The sequence below is a fragment of the Asterias amurensis genome, chromosome 16, assembly GCF_032118995.1.
Source record: "Asterias amurensis chromosome 16, ASM3211899v1".
Classification (NCBI taxonomy): domain Eukaryota; kingdom Metazoa; phylum Echinodermata; class Asteroidea; order Forcipulatida; family Asteriidae; genus Asterias; species Asterias amurensis.
In genome coordinates, this window is record NC_092663.1 from 4875212 (window position 1) to 4901542 (window position 26331).

The window sequence follows — 26331 nt, forward strand, 5'->3', positions numbered from 1 at the left end:
ATGGTACAGAAACAAATAGATAAAACCAAAGCACACGTTAAGCGTCAGAGGCTGTAAATGGGAGAGGTGGATTTTTAAACCGAAGATGAGTCAATGATCATAAGTGTTTACCCAAAGATAATCAAAGATCGCAAACAATCGAAAGCTTTTTATGATTTGAATTATCCGTTTAAGAGGGTCGTGGTCATTCTATGTGAAAGGAGTAATCATTCATAATGCCTGGATAGACTGTTTTGGAGGATGGTCTTTAGATTAATATTTCATTTTTATTTTGTATATATATATTTTTTTACGGCAAAGGGTAAACATCGAAGGAGGATGGGGGCGCGATAATGGGGACGGTGCCGGCTCTAGCTTCAGCAATGGCGCCTTCGACTACAGGATTATCAAATAAAAATTGTGATAACGACGAGTCGATGGCTTGTTAAGTGCTATGGTGACGTGATCTGCTCGATTGCTTAAAGAGTAGTCCATTGGAAAACAAGTGCCGAAGGAGGGGGGGGGGGTCGGGCTTGGAGCCGTCCTGGCACGAGAGTGACCATCAGCGCCATACGTTTCTGCGTGGATTCTTTAAACAAACACTGGGGAGATATGGTACTTATTCAGGCTTGATGCATTGCTCAAACCTCCGATGTGATTAAAAAATAACAAACGTGTTGGACGTTCTGAGCTGCGATTTTCTGTTAAGTACCGGGGAAAGTAAACTTTGTTCTAAAGTGCAGTTGCCCATTTGCAGTGGTGATGCGCACTTTGAAAAAGTAGTTTCGATCTTAGTGAACTTTTGCTTGCATCGTATGCTTTAGGAGAGCTAGGTGCCGTAACTAGGGCAACACTGTAGGGACACAAAGTTAGGGTGCACTATTGTTTTCAAGGGGGTGGGGAGGGGGGGGGGGGGGGTTCAAGGAAGGGTGACTACTTCTGGCAAAGTTTCTGATTGCCTTTTTCAGAAAAGGCCGATAAGGTCGTCATTATCAATCAAAAAGCTAGGCCCCAACTTCGCTCGTCCCCAGCGCTTTGCTTTTTAACCAAAGGCGCTGGGATGGGCAAACGTATCATGCACGCTCATTGGTTCAACAATGCGCAGTCCCATCATGCATCACACTCACACTGCGCCATGTTTCTATGCACTGCATACAAGACGTACTTCCTGAACAAGAATCTGTGCAAGCTGATAAGCTCGTCCCAGCGGTCCTGGATAGACTGGCCACTTGGGCCAGCGAAGGCCCTAAATTCACATATTTCCGCCGTTGGCGGCGTGCGTGTGACGCCGTTGATGGGGTGCTTTGCTATACCGTCAAGTTGCATTAAAGCGTTACACTGAGCTCCCATGTAACATGAGTGATATCATGACGGTTTTTTTTTTTTCGCAAATCTTTGTGAAAGTGAAGATTAGAGTAGAAAGGACATGTTGTTCTAAACGGAATTCAAAACTATACGTAAGGCACGTAATACTAAGCTTGTCACTTGTTGTAATTCGACATTGGGGTGCAGCTTGATCGTAATAGTAGAAGGGAAAGTTGTATAAGTGTTGTATCATCAAATTGCACACTGTATATAGGTAAATGCCGCAAGTTATCCATCTGCCCCTTATCAAACAGACGGTCATTGCTCCAACTATCAGTGAAACCACCGAGTTGTAACAAGAGAGGAAGGGTCTAGAGTTGCACGTTGGCGACCTTACTGGATCAAACCTAACCCAATAGTAGTGCTACACGGTAAGGTTTTTAAGGTGAATTTTGAAGGTGTAATATTGTAGGCAAGATTTATAACAACGACATGAAATCGACTATTCTGTGATCAAACCTAACCAAATAGTTTTGCTAAACGGTAAATTACCATTATTTAACTTCTCCCTTTTTTGAAGGGGAATTTTGGAGGCGGAATTGTAGGCAAGATTCTGTACAACGACTGAAATCGACCTTACCGGATCAAACCTAACCCGATAGTTGTGCAGCACGGAAAAATCACTATCATTCAACTTTTTTTTTTATAAGGCGACATTGGGAGGTGGAATAGTGGGCAGGGTTTCTTACAACGACTGGAAATCGATCAAACCTAACCAAATAGTTGTGCTACACGGAAAAATCTCTTACATTCAACTTCTTCTTTTTCAAGGCGAATTTTGGAACTAAAATAGTAGCCAGGGTTTCTTTCTGGAAATCGACTTTACCCCCGGAAGGAACACGATTTACACAAAGTTAGGAACTTAATACTCGGGCATGGCCATTCCATGGCCACAATTAATGAAATAAAACATTTATTAAACAACCTCGTAAAATTTACGGTCGACCAGGAACGTTAACAATATTACCTTCAAAATCAATTATCAAAATCAACTATCAAATGGATTGTTCGAGTCCATGTTTCAGCTCAGTATTTGCTCCCCCTTCAGATATCCGCACTGCTATTCGTATGTCTTTGTTTTCGACTCTCCATGTTTGTTCCTGGATTCCCTTTTTTCATCGATTTAGAAGAAACAACTATACCCCATTGGAAAGCACTACGACAGCACCAATTTTGATGTTCAGGAAATCAAGTATTCCCCAAAGGAAGAATTACCCAACACGCATTTAATGTTCTCAAGGCACACGTAACAGGCATGGATGAATATTGCCGGCACTTTCGCAACCTAAATAAAACACACATTAAAACCTTCAACGACATTCAACACCTTTATGTTTTGACTTTTCCTGCAGACATACGCGGCATTAACGGCCGGTGGTTTTTGATCGAGTCCCGAGAGGGACGTGGGCACGGACTGAAATCCAGCTACATAACTCAATTAACTTCAAGGCCAAGGCGGGAAGAAATAGGTTTATTCTTGATGACTTGAAGTTTAAAATGATTGTCTTTTAACGAGGGCTCAAAGTCGGCAACATAATAGGCACGGATTAGTGTGTAACCTTGACTAAACTACGTCGTTCTACATCAAGGAGACAACTTAAACAATATTGGAACACGCGCTGCCGTTGTTGAAAATTCTGAAAACATCTTCGGTTTTCGGTATAATTCCTTTTCGTCAACCCTGCCACAATTTCCTTGCGCAGATTAATAGGTCACGGTCTTGTAAAAGCTTGTCACAGTCAAACGGAATTAATTTGAAAATCAGGCCTCGTCACGGTGGCTTTTAAAGGCACCTGGAAGTATATATTTTTTTCTTCAAACATTAGAGTGTATATTCCTGAACAATAAAATAATTTTTTGAGTAATTGTTTTTAACGATTTATAAGTTAAAACAATTAAATAAAGTTGTGTGGGGGTGACTCCGCCTACCCCTTTTGTGACGTCAATCGAGGAAGACTTTGCCTCGATCGAACATCGAACACACGTACGGGCAAGTACATTCAAGTCCTAGTCGTTAGTTTGTACGTTTTGAAAAAGTTTTTTTCTTGCATTTTTCCGGCAATGTCGACCAGGTGATTGCTGGTGGATGCAGCAAAACAAATAAAGATGGTGTCAGTTTGCCAAGTTGTCCGGTCCGACGTCTTTTCCAGCGCTGTGCAGCAAACACTTCATTCGAGCCGTCGTGCTTCGAGAATCCGGAATACACTACACATTTTGACATGAACAGAAAAATTCTTTTCTAAAACATGACGCCACCCCAATAATTTGTCCAGCTAGTGGGGGAAGTCGAAGAAGGTACCTGTAAGACGTAACAAACCTAACGGAGCATTTGCCTATCGTGAAAAAAAATAAGGTATTGTTTCAACTTTGAGGGCATGTTTTTAGCTTGCGCCAAGCGTCACTATGTTGTTTTCGCACTGCATGCGATTCATCGCGCCTCGATTGACGTAACGAACAGCGCCCTCTCGGGTCGGGCTTTTTTCAAATTTGTAAATAACATGAAAACTAATTTTTTAAACCTCAGTTAATTGTTTATTCATATTCCACTCATCAAAACACATATTTTAGTGACAAAAGCTTTATTTTGACAAAATACCACTTCCAGGTGACTTTAAACATCAAGACCTTGGGTACACTTTTTTATAAAGCGGTTGAGCACACAATACTGCTTGACAAACATGTTTTTGATAAGTTAAGTCTGAGTGTTGCACCAGTCACAACATTAACTTAAATGAAATTTGGGCAGGTAACCCATTTCCATTAAGCAAGGCTTTTCTGTGCTTAGCAATTTGTGTGTGCTTACAGGCTTGATGAAATTGAGACCTTGACGTTCGAGTCTCATGTCTGAACGGAGTACAATCAGTCAAATCGGTCAGATTGCAAAGGCGAATAATAACGCAACTGATAATGTGTCATGGCGTAAGACACATAACCATAATTGCTTCTCTGCACCCGAATAGTGTAGACAGACGACAGTTTTCTAGAATAAACTACACTATGAAAACAGAAATGCACAACATACCTGATGTATCATAAGAAACCCCATTGAGCTCCTCTGGGCATGGTCTGCTATTCAACCCAACTGGGCTGGGCGGCCAGCACATGATGGTGTCAAAGTAACTATCGCAGTACACAGCTGTGAATGGTAACACAACACAATCAATCAGTTAATCTACACTTGACATTTACGCTATTGATAATTCTTCAACATAATTGTTAGCATACAAACCTTTTCTCTGTAACGAGCAATGGAAAGTTGTTGGCAGTTTAAAGGCAGTGGCCACTATAGGTAGTAACTCAAAACAATTATTAGCATACAACCTAGCTTGGTGACGAGTAGTGGGAGAGGTTGATAGTATAAAACATTGTTAGAAACGGCTCCCTCTAAAGTGACATAGTTTTCGAGAAAGAAGTAATTTTCCACGAATTTGATTTCGAGACCTCAGATTTAGAGTTCGAGGTCTCGAAATCAACCATCTAAACGCACACAACTCCGTGTGACAAGGGTGTTTTTTTTCTTCATTATTATCTTACAACTTAACGACGAATTGAGCTCAAATGCTCACATGTTTGTTATTTTATGCATATTTGAGATACAACAAGTGAGAGGACTGGTTTTGACAATTACCAATAGTGTCCAGTGTCTGGTTAAAACAATGTGAACAATGGCTCCCTCTGAAGTAACGTAGTTTTTGAGAAAGAGCTCACTTGAATATTAAAAGACTTTAGTCCTAAAGCCATTTTGTGGGCTTCTGTGAAAGCAAACAAATGTAGGCTTCTGTGAAAGCACACAAAAGTGTGTAACAGTGTTATTTTGTCCTTTCATTATTCTCTTGCAACTTCGACGACTAGTTTTGTCAATAGACAATCAAGTGGGGGTAAGCCTACACCAAGTGAGGATACTAGGATTTGGCAATTACCAAAGTTGTTTAAAGTGTCTTTAATCTGCAAGGTTTGTTATAAAGCAAGTGCACAGTCCAACGTCCACTACATATTTAGGGTGGGGGGGGGGGGGGGGAGGGTGTAGGATTTTAGGAAAATCATGAAGCAGCAACAACACTCAGTGATTTATCACATGGGTTCATCTCATTGAGCCCATGAAAATATTGCTTAACAATATTGACTGCTAATAATAAATATTAATAACGACAATTTATATTTAGCATCCATGAAACATGCACTCAGCAAAAAAAAAAAATTAAAAAATAAATAAATAATAATAATCCACTTTCTAGTTCATCCTCTGTGCCACTCTATAATACTCAGACATTCGTAACTTATGATTGTATCCTTAGTGGTGAGTTGCGGTAACATGTAATGACTATCTCTAAATGAGTTGGGGTGGTTCTGAAAAGAACCGTTGGCTTAACTCGACGTTTCGATCAGTATGCTCTGATCGTCTTCTGGAGCTTCTCCAGAAGACGATTACATTAGTCATTTCATGGTGTTACCGCAAACTCTTCTATGTCTTACTTCCACCATGCAAAGTTTCAAATCCTACTTGTATCCTTATTGGGCAACTTTGTCAGATTGACTTTTACTGCCATGTAAAAGCAAAGTACTGAATATCTGCAGACAGTTTAGACCTTCAGAATCCCCAAAGGGTTGTCAAACTACAAACTGTATTTCGTTCGCGTAAAGTTGTCTGATATTGCGGCTTAAAGAAAGTGCAACAGATGGCTATTAACCCTGCGTTGAAAGTGAATTTACTACAATTAATAGTCTACGCGGACACAAACAAAAGGACAAGCACCCATTTGCTAGAAAGTCAAGATTATCACGATCAAAATATATTGATAACGATCATTTCTATGGCAACATCATCAAAAACATAGTCTCCTGGGATTAATCATTTTGTCCCTTCGCTTCATTGCACTTCCCCATGCGTTGCTTTTGTCTTCGTCGTTTTTGTGTTGGCGAAATAAGTACATCGTCTTTTAGAATAAAAAGGAAATATATACCTGCTGAATCGATTATAACCAGGCAATTAACAAAATATATAAACAAAGAAACGAAAGAGAGAATATGAGAATAATTATGAGAAATCTATCAAAATGGCAGTCGGACTTATAAAAATATAAAGGATGGGGAACAGCATGAGTTTGTGGTCAGATGTATGGTTCACTATAGGCCCATAAGTGCCATACCGAAAATAACTGTTCACTTGGTAGATATAATCAATATAATACCCAAACTGGTACGCGTTAAATGGTCTAGGTACTTTTTTGTAAGACACAAAACGCAATGACCACAAAGGAAAAGTTCTAGCTCACAAGTTAACCTCTTTTTTCTGGTTTCGAACATTGCGATTTCAGGATTAATATTTGGAAAGCATGCTACACTTTTAAGACCATCCTGAAGAGAAGTTAGGTACCGAGCACAACTTAAAGAGCAGCTTATAAAGGCAGTGGACACTGTTGGTGATACACAAAATAATTTATTAGCAAAAAAACCTTACTTGGTAACGAGTATTTGGGAGCTGTTGATGGTATAAAACATTGTGAGAAACGGCTCCCTCTGCTGTAGCGTAGTTTTCGAGAAAGAGGTAATTTTCCATAAATTTGATTTGATTTTGAGACCTCAGGTTTCGATTTGAGGTATCGAAATCAAGCATCTTAAAGTCACCTGGAAATAGAATTTGTTTTCTTTCAAACATAAGTAAATAGAATTTGTTTTCTTTCAAACATAAGAGTATATGCTTACGAACAATAAAACAATTTTTTTAGTAATTGTTTGTCACGATTTATATGTTTAAAAAATATATAAAGTTGTTTGGGGCTGACTCCGCCTACCCCTTTTGTGACGTCAATCGAGGCAGACTTTGCCTGCAATGCGTATAGTAAACACACGTGCAAAGTACATGTACGTCCAAGTCGTGATTTGGTACATTTCAAAAAATGTTTTTCTGCATTCAGCAGCAATACACCTGTGTTTACTCTACGCATTACAGGCAAAGTCTGCCTCGATTGACGTCACAAACAGCGCCCTCTCGGGTCGGGGTCTACTCTTAAATTTGTAAATAACATAAGAACTGATTTTTTAAAACCTTAGTTAACTGTGTATTCACATTCCACTCATCAAAACACATATATGAGTGACAAAAGCTTTATTTTGAAAAAATACCACTTCCAGGTGACTTTAAAGCACACAACTTCGTGTGACGAGGGTGTTTTTTCTTTCATTATTGTCTCGCAACTTCGACGACCAATTGAGCTCAAATATTCACAGGTTTGTTATTTTATGCATTTGTTGATATCCACCACGTGGAAAGACTGGTCTTTGACAATTACCAATAGTGTCCAGTTTTTTTAAGCAAAAAAAGAAGAAGGTACACATAACATAATTGTACTTAATAGAACATGGTTTACCAGCCAAATCTCCATGTGACATGCAAATTTTCGTTGCTGTGTTATTGCTCATTTAAGCTAAGCCAAACATTGAAGTAATATTTTTTGCTGAAGCAGCTCTATAAAATTAGGACAAGTTTTGCTCTTGTTTTACTTACCACTAGCTGGAGAACAATAATCCACAAGATACTCGTTCACACTTTTCCTGAGATTACAGGTGTCTTCGTCCGAGATATCCGTCAACGTGTGGTAATCCATATATTCCCGATTAAACTGCTGCTGGAGTCCGTCAATGATAGAGGCGTTACAGTACTGCTGTGGTTCCGGGGGTAGGGCGGGGGACGCCGAAGCGTTGGTACGGGCTATAAAAGTGAAAGACATATTGGTATCTTCTGTTGATGTTATAGGCGGTAAAAAGTCTGTTGTATTGGTTGGTATCGCAGTAGTTGTGTTGTTGGCCTGACCGTACGTGCACGAGAAACTTGCCAACAGCAAAATCAGTACCTACACATCGGGAAAGAAAACAAAAACAAAGTTAGTGATAATTTTTAGCTATAGAGGATAGAATCAGCTGTTGCAAACAACTTACCACCAACCAAAATGTACAATGGTATAAATGCAAATAATAGTTAAAAACTGTCTGACGTTTCAACCCTAGCAGCCTCTTGTCGAAAGCTAAAGAACTGCTAGGGTCGAAACGTCAGGCCATTAACTACTTAATGCATGTACTTCCTACAACCTAATATCGAATCTGGATCAATACAATAACCACAACGTCAATGGTGGATAACACAAGTGAATCGCAAACCTTCAAAACCTACTCTTCTGTAAACCAGGATCAAGCTCGAAGCTCGGAATATGGTATCCCGGACTTGACTGTACAATTGCTAGTGACGGGCACGATCAGTCAAGTTGATATCAATCGTATGAGAGAGTGACTTTGAGCAAGAGCCCAATTGCCATTTGCATAACTCCCAGTGTATCGTAAGCCAATCAAGTCTTGTGATGATCACCGTCGAGTGATCGTGCACTCACTGACAATATTAAAATGCTACACAAACAAAATGCTACACAAACAAAAGGCTCGCGTCATTTTTTAAGGTGCATCATTTTGTAAATGCTAGCACTCAACTTTCCCTATGGGCGATTCTACGGTAGCCTCGAAGTAACACCGCATATCGCAAAATGTTTACAACACCGGATCGCATATGTATGCGGCAAGTTTCCGATATGCGATGTCCCTTAGCAGCCACCATCAGGTTCCTATCTCACTCCAACCATTCCCTATAGACAGGGTTACTCCAGTACAGAGTGTGCCGTAGCAGGTGAACAACTGCTGTTTGTTTCCTACGCGCATTGCGGCCCAGGGCTGTTCTCCGGCCCACTGTCCGATGAAGTGACTGTAGTTGACGGTGCGTATGGAGATGCGAATCTAAAGTATTTACGCTGGAATGGGGGCGGCTCAAATCAAAACCAATTTTAAAACAACTTAAAACTAACACTAAGTGTTTTTTAAGCCATATATACCGATGTGTTCGGTTAGCACTGTCTGCTCCGTACTTTATTCAGTAGTTATTTGGGGGGATCTTGGCGTTACCACCGTTATCACTTTTCCTAATTAATTACTTTCCCAAAATGTTTCTGCTACAAATGACGATCGTAAGAAAAAGAAAAATCATTCAGCTATTTTTTTTACGTCTACAGTAGATAGCAGATGTTGCTGATGAAGGCTGCAGGTAACGAATGTGCACCGGTGAGTTTGTTTACTTTATCCTAGGGGTATGACACTGATAGGGCTGCAGTCGCTTGGATATGATACGGTTTCACAATAAGTGTCTCAATCACTTCGTGTTCTTTTCTTTGTTATGTGTATCTTTTGTTTGAGGTACACTCCCTATCTAAGGATTGGATTTATGGACCCCCCTTATTGTTGCTTTAATTATATTTGTCATAATGCTGTTGTTGTGCATAATGCTGATTACATTATTTTGCATTAAACTCGTAAATGTTAAAATGACCGAATGCAAACTACTGACACCAATAAAAACAGGTTGTTTTCAAAACTTATCAACAGAAGTAACTAATAATTCACATTAAACACAACAACACACATTTATGAACTAATAATAACTTGCCACATAACCGTTGCGGCATTGACTTTAATATTTTAAGACTCCGTCCTAGTCATAAAAATTTTCCTACAAAAATAAGACAAATCAATTTCCATCATACCGAAAGGCACTATGTTTTCGGAGGAAGGAACTTCAAACACTACCATGAGAAAAATCGATAAAACTGCCAGCGCAAATGTGACAAACTCCATTAAACACACAATTGGTGTTGAAACTGCAACCGCACTGAGTACCGCTATCTTATAAAACAAACTACCTATGTGTGTACATAGCTCGAACACCAAATATTTCATCCAGCCCAGTACAAACATTCTTCGAAGAAATATCAAAATAAAATCACACACGCAGAAACTCAATTTTAAAACAAATACTATTTTAGTTTTGACCGAGGTTGTTGAATTGGTTCTCAGCGCTAGGTCGGTCTCCTGAGACATCCGATGATAAAGATTCGATGTTTCATCTAAGTGGAAGGCTCCTTTAGGTTTGTTAACATTAATTCTTAATATTGACTTTTTTTGTCGGTATTACTGCGACCATTTGCCAAGAAAGAATAAGAGGATAATAATTCGAAATAAGGTCACTAAAAAAAAAAAAAAAAAAGAAGAAGCTTCATCACCTTTATTATTAATCAAAGCGGGAAGACATCAATTGACTGATGGTTTTGTCCGAACGATTCAAAAACTGACTTTATTGATTCTCTCAAAGCATGCTTGACAAAAAACATTCAAACAAATTAACCTCGTTTCATTTGAAGGTAACTGCGCTTATTCAAAAGCTTCTGATTTTCAAATGCATGATACTAAAAGGTAAGTGGCATTTGACGCAATTCAGTTTTGTGATCGATTAACTTTCAGAATAATATAATAACTAACACAAATGTGGAAACACTTTGAAGTTTTTAACCTTACGATAAGTTAGTGTGTTTGGTGCGCGTCAACTGCAATTGTTGTCCAAGTTCAAAAGACACAAACGTAAATGGCGTCACACTTAAAAATGGCCGAAAGGTTCTAAATATGGGAGTGTATCAGATTTGCTGATGGAAATTAGTGGCGAATGCTGCAATTGGTCATGCGGGTTAACTTTAACCACCAATACAGCATCCTTAAATAAAACATTCGAATAAATGTAACGATTATTTTAGCCGATTAAAAACTCTGCAATCCTGATGACATTTTCAAGAAATGTCCGAATCAAAAAGGGTCACATTCAACTATGGTTCTTAGCTCCGAGTCCTTCGGGAATAAACCTTCTTCCTTTTTGGCTAACCCTGGGACTGCTCAGAAATCGTGACAATCATAACTGAAAATACTTCTAGTTTCTAGGGAGCCCTCGATTCCAGCGAAGAGGTCTCTGTACGAGTGCTACGACATGTCTACTGAATAAATAGTCCCTCCACTTCGGGCGCCAGAGGTATTTACATTTCTTGCATACGAAAAACAAAAGAGGAATGAAGATTTTTGAGGCCTTCTAACACATCAGCGTTTTCAGTATTACGTTTCAAAAACCCCAACTCACAGTTAGTTTCAAATGCTACAAACCCCATTACGCAAGCACGGTAATTAACAGCAACAAAATCATATCAATGCATTGACTTCATTTAAGATGTTGTAACAATAATTCTTTTTAAAAACAGTGCTGTGACATACCTTTCATGTTCATAGTTATTCATCATTTTGTTCATTCATGACTTAATTTATCAAATTCCACGAAGTTGACTATGTAGAGTGTAATTTATAAGTGCAAAGTGGGGCTGCTGTACACAAACACTTAAACTGATGCAACAATCTTGAAGGGTAAATGGCGGGGGTGGAGCGGGGAGGGGGAGGGTACGAAGCTGGCGTTTTAAATTGACTTCACCAGACCGATATTTCAAATGGCAAGTAAATACGAACTGCCCTTGCGTCACTCGATTTCCAGCCCACGGTGAGCCTATATACACACTTCGACTTCACTCTTCAATGAAAAGGAATGGGGGACAAACGATATTACTCAACAAGTTTTGTAATACATTGCCGATACGTTTGTTTCAAGTCACGAATTTCTAGTCACTGCTGTATTTCGGTTTGACCAGAGCTGCAGTTGCATTGGACAAATGAAAAAGTATCGATACTCCTGGGGTGACAGTTCTTTCTTCAGCTGCGCTACGCATCTGGAACTTTCTACCACTTATCTTGTCTTTGTACCATAACATTCAAATATCTTCTAAAACGTTATCTTATGTCACAGGTTTTCAAAGAATTAAATTTGTGTGCCTGTTTTTTTAACGTTTTTTTACTGCGCCTTAAACACGGTTGGATATGTGCGCATATGTGCATATTGTAATTATTTGTATCTTTTGCATTAAAGCTATACCATATCACGGTGTGGCCAGTTTGACTTTACTCCATTTCAGCTCATTGTAACCAAACTGAGGCTGGACGAAATAATAGTACGGTGCCATGTTGCACACTGATTAATAGCATTCATTATTGTTATTGGAAATGGGGAACACGACCAAGATGGTAACAGCGTGAGGGTCTATGGTGTGAATGCTAACATGCCCAACAGTTTCAGGTCCATGAAGGAAATAATGATAAATTCACGTACATTGTTAGCTGCAGAGTCCGATGGGTTTTGTGCCGACTAAGCCTAATATTACAGAAACACATTTCGCTCTACAAGTTTAGCTTTATTAGCTGGGATCTTGTTCACCTATCTCTGCCTTTGTCACCGACACAAGTCCAATAGATACAACGTGACTATGATACTGATTGGGAAACGGATGCTGCCTGCTCCCTTTTTGTATGAGCAATGCAACCCGAAAGCAAATAGAAATGCCAGTAGAGTGGGTGAGTATGGAAGCCGTTGAGATATTGCTTTTTTGTCTTGGTGGACTCCATATTTGCGCAAGCGATTCAAACGCAAACAGCGGGTTGATGGAGTGCTATTCTATTTGACGGGCGGGCTAGTCCGCAGCACCAACAGTAGCTGACAGATTTGCAGTACTACTGTGTGTTACAAGAGCAAACGGTAGCTAGAGCCGTCAAATAAATAAGACGAGATGGGTTGGAGGATGGTTTCTGTTTGCTCGTAAGCACAGCGAAGCCCTTCCCAATTAGGTTGTTGATATGGGTCCTATGTCGTCAGTTTGTACGTACCGCGGCTCCGAAACAACACAACTTATTACATTTTGTTTGAAATTCCGATGGGGATATATTTATTTATTATAAACCTCACAAGTGTTGAACTGGCACTATGCTGGAAGCATTTTTCACGGTCTACCTATCGGCATCAAGTTAATTTGTTAGGAATACTGTCTTTAAGAGATGTTAAATTTGCATCGGCGATAAAGAATATTAATATTTTGGTTTTTACCCATACACCGATGTGTGTTAGCACTGTGTACTCAGTACTTTCCCGAGTCCTGTGAAAACAAAAAATATCAAAGGCATGTTACTCTGGTGGGATTCGATCCCACGACCCTTGCAATTCTAGAGCAGTGTCTTACCAGGATATAGGATGACTTACTGTCTTTGTTAATTGCTTCGCGATTTTAAAACAGACCAAGGTTTCGTTGTGTTCGTGTTTTACTGATGTATATGCCCCCCTTGGATGTGCAGTTATTTCATCAGTGTTTGTAGCAGGACAATTTAGAGCCGTTCTGTGAACACTTACAGAGTAAAACAGATATAGTTGAATATCCGCTCAGCCAATAGGTCGAATTACATTTTGATTACACTGACAAGTTCATTTCTAAAACGAGCACTTCGCCAGCAGGTAACGGCGGCACTATGTTTTGTGTTTAGTCAGGATATAGGATGACTTGCCATTCACAGAAACAGAATGCATGTTACTTGTCGGGCAATATCTCATACTACTCGTGTGGTGAGGAGAGCATAGAAAACGAGCCAGCGAGTCAACCGATGTAGTTCTGGAGTATCTGCTTGTGGTTCGGGTTGCTGTTAATTTGCATAGTGTTTCCTCGTATTGCAGTCGAGTGCCCACTCCGCCTCTTACGGCGACGCTATATCTTGAATCTACCCTCGCAGGTACCCCGCTTGGCAAACTGGTTCCGGGGGTATCTACGATCTACGTAATGAACATGATCTCGTCCTCGGGTGTGATCATCAACGGACTAATAAACATAACCCCAAACGAGGCATGGAGACTTCATGAAGCGCATTGCAAGTCGGTTATTCGAGCGGTTCCCTGCAGGCACGGTTTGGGTTTACCTGGCTTTGATCAATACGTCACGGGGGCCAGTCTATGTGGAATCTTATTATAAGTAGAACACACTGTGTGCAATTACTCATGGGATCAATTAATTCATGATTTACCCAGTTTAAGGAGACATTATAATAAGCGAACAACTTAACAAACAAAAGAACCGATGGTATAAATGCACAAACAAGATGATGAAAATGAGAACGAGTCAAAGCATCAATATAAATTACTGCTGTTGATCTTGGCAACAGCTTGGCTTTATGTCATCAAGAATGCGTGAGTACACGAACGGCAAAATGAATGCCCTTGATTGTGCAAGTGGTTTAAATTCATTACGAGGCGAGAGTGGTAGAAGGGAAAACACTTGATCATGGCAATTGACAAGATGTGTATAACCTCGTTCTCATTGTAGTTAAAGGGAAACCTGCTAGATACCAAAACACCCCATTAATTTTCGAGACAACCTTTAAGTTTCGCTTCCGTTGAAAAATGCTCCCTGCCAGAACATCAGCTCACAGTGATACATAATGAGCTTCCGCAAAATGAGCTTCCGCAAGAAATATTTATCAATTTGGCTTTGCCGGAAATCTTGGTTCGACATCTTAGGCTCTGTATCTATTTTAATTTTCACTGGTATTGTTTTATACAAAATGCAGACTTAATAATTTTTAACACTGTGGATTACAAAATGATGTAAGGCCACTTTATCTTGTCCAGTTAGCGTTCGCAACACCTTTATCTTGTGGACAAGCTCTAAGGTACACGATCAACTGGTCATTTACACAACAGATATGTGCTTTCACATTATTTGTTGAGCTTTTAATTTATTTCTAAACAACTCTGTTTTATGTTTCACTGTTTAGGTTGATGTATTGTTGCTTAATTATGAATTTGTAATGACTGATGTGTGCTGAGCAACATTAATAAGCTGCTGTTACCTGTTTACCCCAACAAATGTACACTATTGGTAATTGTCAAAGACTAGTCTTCTCACTTGGTGTATCTCAACAAATGCATAAAATAACAAACCTGTGAAAATATGGGCACGATTGGTCGTCGGAGTTTCGAGATAACTATGGAAGAAAAAAACACCCTTGTCACACGAAGTTGTGTGGTTTCAGATGCTTGATTTCGAGACCTCAAATTCTAAACTTGAGGTCTCGAAATCAAATTCGTCGAAAATTACTTCTTTCTCTAAAACTGCGTCAGTTCAGAGGGAGCCGTTTATTACAATGTGTTTTACTATCAACCTCTCCCCATTACTCGTTTCCAAGTGAGGTTTTATGCTGATAATTATTTTGAGTAATTACCAATAGTGTCCACTGCCTTTAACCTTTCCTATAATTTATTTTTTTTTTTTTCTGTTTCGCGGTCTTCTCAACTGTGACAACCATATTTTAGTTATTTTTTATTAATTAGCGGGGTGTAGGGTAAGCGACTTCTATGTCATCCTGGGTTACATAATACCAGAGGCAACAAACATCAAGCAGGATATACCCTTTGACTTGACCGAGTTTCTAGGGGTCGCATCCCTGCATCAACACTGTCTTCCCCCTAGTCAAGGATGCTGGTGTTTACCTACCATTAGCCACGGCGCGACTCGATGCAACTCAATGAGATTGGCAAACACTTTATACTCGTGCATAAGAGCATTGGATTAAATGGTTTGAAGTTTCCTTTAGTTCAAGTCAGTCTTCTCAAGGATAAATGAATCGATGAGAAACTAAATTTTCAATGGATTTGTTATAGTTGTTTTTAATTTATTGTTTGTTTAATATTTAATATATGACAATTTGGGACTTCAATGAATCCATAACACAGTTAATCTGGGAACGATTTACAGACGGAAAATGTTGTTAAGATTTGAATGGGTTTTGTTGAATTTTTGTGTGTGTGTGACTGCGGCAGTCGAATTAACACACACATGTGGTTTTTCAGGGGTCGATTTCACAAACAGTTAGAACTAGTCCTAACTTAGGACACTAGTATTAAGATATATCAACAACGTACAGCTAGTCCTAAGTTTGGACTAGTAACTCGTCCTAAGACGAGATAAGACTAGTCCTAACTCTTTGTGAAATCCACCCCTGGACTCCCCAACTGCCTAAATGCCCCTTTTCTGCTCACACATTGGATATTATTTTTGTACGATATTAGTACTGATAAAAGGCTATACAAATTGTGCTTTATTTAAGAACAAAGTGCACCCAAAATTGTCATAAAAAATAATAAAAAATAAAATAAAAAAAAAACAGGAAAATTTACCGTACGTTGACTACATAATATATGTGTTTAGAACAAAGTTTACATTTTGACCACAAATATTGTACACAGTTTCTTTTATAACTAGAAAAAAAATTAACTGCGTTGTTTAGAAAGTTCATATTTTCCACATTTCGATTATTTCGAACACTTGAATGACATATTTGAACACTACGCCTAGTCTTCGCCCGAGGCGCACATCGTGTCAAACTTAATGAGTTTTGAATCTCTTAGCAGAATGACTCTCATAAAAAACCCATATACCTATAGAGGGACGTGATTCCCTATACTCAATAAATACGTCTTGAGGAGGAGTCTATTTTATTGCATGGACCGAAATCTGCTGAAATGGATACGTTTGTAGAGTGCCCTGCCACTCGGAAGAGTTAAGATAAATCAAATGAAGTCAGACTTGGACAAGAAGAGGCCATTTCCTCGATCTGTAATTTACAGCAATCCTCAATAAATGCTCTCGAACAGGTCTCGCCAACTCAGAGAATTGAGTCTTCAAGTGCTTTCTTAAAGTGACATCACCCCCATTTCTTATATTCACATCGGCCCCATTTCTTAAGTCACATCGGCCCCATTTCTTAAGTCACATCGCCCCCCCCCCCCATTTCTGGCGAGAGACTGAACGGCCGTTAAATGCAACCGGGGAAAGGGAACTCGTAAACTTCCTCTTAGCTCCCAACTCGTGATTGGGAATTAATGTGTGCATGTTTTTACAAGGTATTGGACAACCAAAACCGGGTGTTTAAATTGAAACCATGGATGCCATCACAGATGTACCAAACAACGCTAATAATTATGACCACCACAGGGTGTTATAAGAAAACTAATTCCTGAAAAGAAAGAACAACATTTATACATCGGTGTTAATTTACATCGGTGCCGTCACACATGTACCAAACGACAAAAATAATTATGACCACCACAGGGTGTTAAAATAAAACTAATTCCTGAAAAGAAATAACAAAATATATACATCGGTGTTAATTTAACACCCTGGTATACTTTTTTGAGTCTCTCTGGTATTTATTTGTGGCAACACCACTGGTGTCAACTCCCCGATTTTCGCAGTGTTGTCAGCTTAAAGGCAGTGGACACTATTGGTAATTGTCAAAGACTAGCCTTCACATTTGGCGTATATCAACATATGCATAAAATAACAAACCTGTGAAAATTTGAGCTCAAACGGTCATCGAAGTTGCGAGATAATAATGCGAAGAAAAAACGCCCTTGTTGCACAAGTTGTGTGCGTTTAGATGGTTGATTTCGAGACCTCAAGCTCTAAACTTGAGGTCTCGAAATCAAATTCGTGGAAAATTACTTCTTTCTCGAAACTATGGCACTTCAGAGGGAGCCGTTTCTCACAATGTTTTATACCATCAACCTCTCCCCATTACTTGTCACCAAGAAAGGTTCTATGCTAATAATTATTTTGAGTAATTACCAATAGTGTCCACTGCCTTTAAAACACGTACAGGACTATTTCTCCTCGCATAAGTATTTTCCCCTGCTTTCCTTAAACATAATACGCACATTGGCTAGACGACTACTCAAATATAGTCACGTGGGCTTTCCGAAAATTAAAGTGGTGTGCCATTGTTTATTACTTCTTGTCACTTCAATGTATACGCTGCTAAATACATGTACCTCCCCAAACCATTATAGTGTATTTTTAACGGGATCGTTTGTTGTGTCTGTACATTTTGTATATCTTACCTATACGCTCACCATACCACTAAGATTTTACCTAGCTATGGTTTACAGGCATCTGCCTCCGGAAAAGTCAATATAACATTTGAATCATGCAAGTATGTTCAGACTCACCAGTTTAATAGAAAAGTAAACCTTTGAGTCTATAGTCTTTGCCTGTTCTCCTGTTCTCTGAAATTATTAACATTTTCACGAAATCATGACCTTATTATAGATAAGTAGGACACCATTTTACACCATCATGCATCCCGCTAACTCGATCTGTCTCAGGTGTTTTACCATTGAAGCCCCGACACAGCAACTACCATGTTTAGCACTTTGCAAATGGACCTTGCATCAGAACCTGTCATCCTGACTTAGCGGAATGAACCCAATTCCTTATCTATCTAGACACATTGGTTATTATCATAAAATATCTTAAAATATTTTAAATAGTAGAAAAGATTTTCCAACTGAAGAGTCTGTCCTTAGTCGACAGGCAACAGTAGCGACTGAATGAAGACCGTATTGACACTGTAGGATACATGCTGTTCTTGGTTGGCTACCGTGACTGATAAACTTATAAATCACTTCAGTGTCGCTATGGATTGGTGTGAACCAGGAACAACAGAGGAACCATCAAACAACGCTGCCTCACGAAACAGGAACACATGAACCACCTCAAAATAACCTAACATCCAGGAACATACTCATTGGACCGTCCAAGAAGGCTTACAATCCTGAAACACAAACGTGGGGAACCATCCAAAAGGCTTGCAAACCAGGCACACTTACATGGAACCATCTAAGAAGGATCACACTCCAAAGCTGTGTCCACAGGACGGATACACAGTGCTGCATACACTCTGTGGGCATTCCACTGCTGTGTACACTTAACATATATTCATAAATTCCAACACTGTACACAGCACTGGAATGCCTACCCTTTCAAAATAAGGACTTTAAAACAATGGAACCACGTATTCTGATGGTTTCGCCTTCGTATAAAAAACCAACGGGGACGTCAACAAACAACGTCAAAACAATCAGAGGACAAAGAACAGTCCTCTATTTACCGGATATCATAACAAACATGTGTATGAACGCATGTAAGCCCACAGAGTGTAAACTGCACCGTGTGGACCAACTGTACTCAGGTCCACACTTCGTGCACTTAACACACGGCTCACACAAGCACTAAGACATCAAATCACAACTGATGGACAGTCAACCCTAATCGGAACGCCCTCAAACGTTACGCCTGAAAACCACTCTCTGTACATGTCTTCTGGCACCGTGCCAAATATTGCATTTGCTGAAAATATTCACCATCAAATCAGGGCTTCGAATATACTGCATTTAAATCACCATTTTAATAACATTTCCCAGCACGTAATACGTGTAAACAGAGAGATGGCGAAAATGCCTGATCGAGGTGACTCTATACTTGAAAAGTGGAATGTTTAAACCGTTGACTTTTGTTAAACTCTCTAACCGAGGTGAAAATATTAAAACGAAAACGACCAAGTTTAAACTTATAATAATATGTGACCGAGCATACTGTTATGTTATTGTCTAGGCAGGAACTGTGTTATCCGTGTGACGGTCTTACATGTGATGTTTTATGTAGATTTTTGTCGAATGTAGGGGGCGGGTTCAAGAAGTTTCATGTGTTTGTCATCGTTCTTGGACTATCGATCAAGCGCACTGGACTAAGTGTGTGTTCTTATCAGCTGAATGTGGGTTCTAGTCCAGATCTTTACACATTTTGTTCTGAAGCAAGACACTTATACATTATGTATTCGTCCTTCGGATGGGACACGAGACGTAGGTCCCGTGTGTTGTGCAATACACGTATACGTTCCAATTACACGTTTTAGTGGGGGTTTGCCCTGGTGTTTCTGGTATGGTCTGACTGCAAAAGACCACTCACATTCCTTAAAGGTGTCGAATTAAGGTCGCTTTGTCTCAATAAAATCATTTTAACAATCTCCAACCAATTTTTTAACTCGGTACCATCACTGAGGAGTGTATTGTATGACAGACATGGCGCACTATAAGTGCACTAAATTATTGTGATTTATCTAAATCATTTTTGCACTGATAGATGCACCACTTTGCAATGGAGGACGTTAAAGGTAATAAAGTACTCGCAGTGTATATAAGTGCACCTTGAAATGCAAACTGGGTATCAAACTCCCAATAACAACCGCTTAATAAGTACAACCTCGCCCTTACTCGTGCAAATTTATGAAGCTATATTCTGAGGAGGTATGCATTCAGTGCTGCCGGGGTTCCGTATATTGTGTATGGAATATAAATGACGTATTAAAATCGCCAGCCTATTCCAAGGGAATCCTAATATAGCGGGTTGGTCAATCTGTGAGCGTGGGTAAAAATGCTGTGCAACAATTTGTTGGCGAGTCGTTATTAGAACGTAACAACGCGAAATAGATCCGAATATTTTAATAGTCATTACGGGGTGCTTGAAGCTTTGCATGGTGTAAGGGGTCTATATACTACAAATAAGAAGTAAACTTGAGGGTACAACCTGGGAGTGTTGGTTCTGGTTTTAGTATGTTAATATTCACAGCCCCCCCCCCCCCCCCCATTGTCTATCGGATGTTTCAAAAACATTTATATGAACACATTACTTTACAGTTAGTTTAATCCTCTTGAAGTATTTCGATTTAAAATATCTGTAACTTCTTTTTCTTTGACTGTAGGCATATTTTAAAGTATTGTTTTTTCATTTTATTACTCTCATTTTTTGAGTCATATTACCATAATGTAGAACAGCCTCTGAGCTGATATTTGCATCTTGTATAACGATTTTGAAAAGCAATTAAAACAATAATTACATTCATACGGACACAAATCGTCGTTTGCCTGGTAAATTGACAATGCAAAAAGTTACAAGAGAAAGAGCAAAAAGCAATTATGTGCCAAATGGAATTTCAAGAACACTAGTGCGACTGAAAGTTTTATAGATTTTGTTACGTTCATAATGCATTATAGAAAGTTGAAATTCTGCTTGGGCATAGGAAACATATCTTCGGGGTTATTCTAGCAATAAAAATGTACAATTGAGGCCATATTGAATTGCCATTTGATTACCTTGTCATATTATCGCTCACGGCTCTCTGTTAATGGAAAACGCACTTCATGGAGACAAACGAGTTGCTTTATTACTATATATTTTGTCATTATTTTCCCTCCCATCAAATTAAATAGTCATCATTTAATTTATCGTTCATTGCTGAATGAGCATTGCTATGGGTTTTGCCTTTGGCGCCACAATGATGTGGAAATTCAGTGCGAAAAGTACTTTATGAGAAAACGTCAAATTGCTCTATTTGTTATAATTTGTTTTCATACCTTTCCCTACATAAAAGTTAAATAGTTATCTTTTAATTTATCGTTCATTGCTGAATGAGCGATGCCCTGGGTTATGCCTTTGGCGCCACAATGATGTGAAAATTCAGTGCGATAAGTACTTTATGAGAAAACGTCAAACTGCTCTATTTGTTATAGTTTGTTTTCATACCTTTCCCTACATAAAAGTTAAATAGTTAGCAGTTAATGTATCGTTCATTGCTGAATGAGCGATGCCCTGGGTTATGCCTTTGGCATCACAATAATGTATTCAGAACGAACTATACTTTGAGAGCACACGACGAGTTGTATGGTTAATTTTCATTAATTTCCCCCCAATAGAGTGAAATGGTTACCACTTAATTTATTTGTCATTGCCGAAGGAACAATAATCGTGAGTTATAGCTATGACATCGCTATAACATTTGAAAGTGCGTGAGATTTACTTCTCAAGTTAACGCCATGATGATGGGGACTAAAAACTCCCACAATCAAAAACTACAGCACCTCAGCAAATAATATTTTAAGTGAAGCTTTCTGTCGTCGTACCGTGCAGTTTAAAGGCAGTGGACACTAATGGTAATTGTCGAAGACTAGCCATCACAGTTGGTGTATCTCAACATATGCATAAAATAACAAACCTGTGAAAATTTGAGCTCAATTGGTCATCGAAATTGCGAGATAATAATGAAAGAAAAAAACACCCTTGTCACACGAAGTTGTGTGCGTTTAGATGGTTGATTTCGAGACCTCAAGTTCTAAATTTGAGGTCTCGAAATCAAATTCCTGGAAAATTACTTCTTTCTCGAAAACGATGGCACTTCAGAGGGAGCCGTTTCTCACAATGTTTTATACCATCAACCTCTCCCCATTGCTCATCACCCAGAAAGGTTTTATGCTAATAATTATTGTGAGTAATTACCAATAGTGTCCACTGCCTTTAAGCCATGATGATGGGGACTAAAAACTCCCACAATCAAAAACTACAGCACCTCAGCAAATAATATTGTAAGTGAAGCTTTCTGTTGTCGTACCGTGCAGTTTAATGTCAATCTATATCATCGTTTGTTTAGTGTGACGCACAAAAAGTAACCAAACTCTTCGCAATACTCGGATCATTTTCATGAATAAAAAATTGCATTATTATTTTATACCTGCCCCAGTGATCTTGCGTTTATCAAATTGTATCCTTTATCTTTACTGAAGCAATTACTATTCTCAAAGTGGCCTGACCTCGTGGTTAACTGACTGCCAAGTCCATCCTGCCATTATGTCATGATCTACCACTTTACACACAATGCCAACTTGATTAACATAATTTCACGAGAGCTAAATAAAAGCCTGTTCCAAGTCGTTGTTTAGATGAACTGCATATTAGATTGTTGTCGATAAAAGGAAATCTGCCTTGAAAAGGTGTCCAGTAGATATATAGGATCTCGTTACATACATGTATAACAAAAAGTGCGTTAAGGTTTGTTTTAATCCTCTCGTTGTTTGTTTGTTTTGTTTTTTTCAATCTGTAAAATTATTTGACTCTGACCGAAAACAAATTTCGAGTAATGTTAACCCTTATTCTTGAAAAAAAAAATAAAATAAAGAACTCACAGCACTGGTACAAAGCAACTCAACTAACACTTAAGTCATGCAGCATGTCACCAATATTTTTTTAAGAACTATGTTTTGGCGTCACATAAACGAACTTGTTTCCTAAAATATAGAAGAGTTTGCGGTAACACCATGTAACTATCTCTAAATGAGTTGGGGTGGTTCGATCTGAAAAGAACCGTTGGATTAACTCGATGTTCCTAAAGTGAATGTTCACCTCAAACGAATTGGAAATGAAAGTAAAAATGGTACAAGTTTGCAGACACCGACATCACATAGTTCAATCAATTTTTAATAAGGACTACGGAAATCCACAACAAAACCAAACAAGAAATAGCACGCCTAAATGGGTTATAACACTGTGCCTTGGGCAAGTTGTCACTGAAGCATAACGCGACTGATTGTCCTTTGGTCGGTGTCATAAAGTGCAATAAAGTACATGGCACATTCTGTAGCAGGTGTTACTGCGCATTTAAAGGAACTACTGGTAGTTACTCAAACTCAATATTAGCATATCAAGTTTATTTATTTATTTGTTTTAAATCTTCAGACGTAAACAATGATTACTAGATGGACAGGGTCTGTCAAGGTTAAAACAAAAGTATAAAAGCTGTCTTCATAAGATGTGTAAAACCAAATGGTAATGAGCAATGACGAGCTGTTGATGGTATATGAAACATTGCGAGAAACGGCTCCCTCGGATGTGACGTAGTTTTTGAGATAGAGGTAACACTTATTATCCCGTGTGGGATATTAAAGTTCTTATTTTATCTTATCTTATCTTATCTTATCTTATCTTATCTTATCTTATCTTATCTTATCTTATCTTATCTTATCTTACTTCATCCAAATATTAGAGTGTTAAAAGACTTCAGGCCTGAAGCCTTGTTTTAGGCATCCAAAAGCATGCAAATGTGTGCAACAGTTGTGTTTATCTGTTATTTCTTTCTTGCAACATCGATGACCAATTCAGTTCAAATTTTCACATTTTTGTTATGTTTTGCATCAAGCTGGGATACACCAGTTGAAAATACAGGCCTTTGACAACTACCAAACGTGACCAATGCCTTTAACACGTTTGATCGAAAAAGGTGATGGTTTCCCGCGTGCGAATTTATTAATTCTTTCAAATGGACGAGGAAAGTGTGCTTATACCAAAAATACAACAAACAACACACAGAGTGACAGGAGTAACATCAGATCATATACATCTTGAAAAATATCAAGGAGACTTATCAAAAAGACATGACCCAAGAAAATAATTGAATGACAACCTATAAATGCAAACTGAAGAAGAGCAAAACAGGACAGAAGATGGAGAGACGAAATCAAAACATATGAACGAACACGACAACTTAGACAAGACTAGCGAGAAGGAAATAATTGGAATTGCACAAGGAGGGCTTCATACAAGACTAACTAAGCGATGATAACAGAAATACCTTCCATGTAATCAAACTCAAGATTAACACTTCTTTTTGCATTACCAAAGAGCAACATTAATCATCTCAACATAGACATGCCCATTTATTTTCAGCATCGACTTGATGAATATTCGTATAAAACAAACACTATCAGCCGGTTCCACCCCCTCAACCAAGTCAAGCATCCATACACCAGGCTTAGAGTGGTCCCAACAGAGTGCTGCATTTCTCACAAAACCAACACGATTTGCTTTACGTAGCACGATTCCAATTTGTCGTTGTTAATGCGTTTGTTCAGTGCGCTGGAAAACGCGAGTAAACTACAAGCCAGGGGAAAAACCTCGTATATAGCGCCCATCTAAGCGATTGCAAGATATGAACCCTCTTGAGCCCCTTTCACACAAGAGCAATTTAGCAAGGGTCCCTTGCTAAATTGTAGCATGTTTGTAAAGAACCTCGTATATAGCGTCCATCTGAGATAGTGTGATACGAAGCGGTGCCCCGATGTATTTGTATTCATACGAGATACGTTTATCAAGGGTCCCTTGTTAAATTGTAGCATGGTTCTAAACTTTTACAAAATGTACCTCGTGTGAACAGCCAACAATACTGTTTCCTGTTAAAGTCCTCCTGCAAAATCTTGTCTAACATTGCTACATGTTACAATGCTAAAAATAAGCAATGGACCACAGTTTAATTATTTTCAGTCAATGTTGGATTTTTTTTTTTTTCTCTTTCTTTCTACACTTGTGTTAATGGGGCCGTCGGTTATCAACCTTGGTTCGACTAGGTATGCAGTCGTCAGACAACGCAGGGGAGTGAAGTTAGTTTGCAGAACTGTTTTGTTTTTCTCCCCTCTGTTTCGGAAACTATTCCTATACCTAGAACGAGGCACAGACCAGATTGGTTTGTTTCTTGTACCAAGTCCCACGTGTTACGTGGGCGCAAACGTTGTTTGTAAAAGAGCCAGTTGTTATTCAAGTCTTGTTTCGAAGTAACTCTTCTCACCTAGGTCCCTGGTCTAACCTGTTTCCATGTTTTGAGTGTAAATATACTGAAACTTCTCCAACCTATTTCCTTTGTTGGTTGACCTACCTTTACCTCTCTGAAAACACATTCGCGACGCGAACAGTTTCAAATGGTACCTCGAAACGCACACAAAAAAAAATGTGAAGAAACAGTCACTTTGATTCTGCTTGTGATCGTGAATTTAATACATTACCCGTTATAATAATTAAAGGTACGGGCGTGACTTAGTGAATACTCAAGCAAATAATGACCATAAAAACTAACTTGGTAAGGAACACTGCTGCTGTTAATATAACCCATTTCAGGAGGATGCCGTTCAAAGTCATGTGGTTTAGATAATAATGTTCTCCCTAAAAACAAACGATCAAATTCATGCATGAATCGTATCTCAGAATTCTGAGAGTTGGAGATGTTTGCTGTGCTTGGTGTCATAGGACAAAGTTACCAGTTTATCGAAATTTTATTATAGGTTCAACTCTTGACATTGATTCCTGCCTTAAAGGGAAGGTACACGTTTGGTAATTATACAAAACAAATTTTAATAAAAAAAAACACTGACTTGGTAATAAGCTTTGGGGAGCTGTTGGTACATGTAGTATACAACATTGTGGGAAACGACTACCTCTGAAGTAACGTAGTTTTTGAGAAAGAGGTAATTTCTAACTAAAATAATAAAAGACTTCCAGCTAGAAGTCTTTTATTCCTATCTGAAAGCACACAAATTCATCCAACAAGGGTATTTTTTCTTTCATCATTTTCTCGCAACTCCGATGACCAATTGAGCTCACATTTTCACAGACTCGTTATTTTATGCTTATGACGGTATACACCAAGTGATGACACTGGTCTTTGACAATTATCAAACGTGTACCTTTCCTTTAATCAGAAATGGATAACAACATGATAACATTA

General features: G+C 38.8%; 1 protein-coding gene across 3 annotated transcripts in view; it reads right to left on the reverse strand.

Moving 5' to 3' along the window:
- LOC139948997 (uncharacterized) overlaps nucleotides 1–26331 on the reverse strand; it is a 121337-nt gene that overhangs the window by 18664 nt on the left and 76342 nt on the right. For all 3 annotated transcript variants that reach the window (XM_071947383.1, XM_071947385.1, XM_071947384.1), the window contains exons 2-3: nucleotides 7850–8195; nucleotides 4367–4480 (exon numbers count right to left, since the gene is read on the reverse strand). In XM_071947383.1, coding sequence (XP_071803484.1) covers nucleotides 4367–4480; nucleotides 7850–8195 — 460 coding nt within the window. The remainder of the gene's footprint in view (nucleotides 1–4366; nucleotides 4481–7849; nucleotides 8196–26331) is intronic.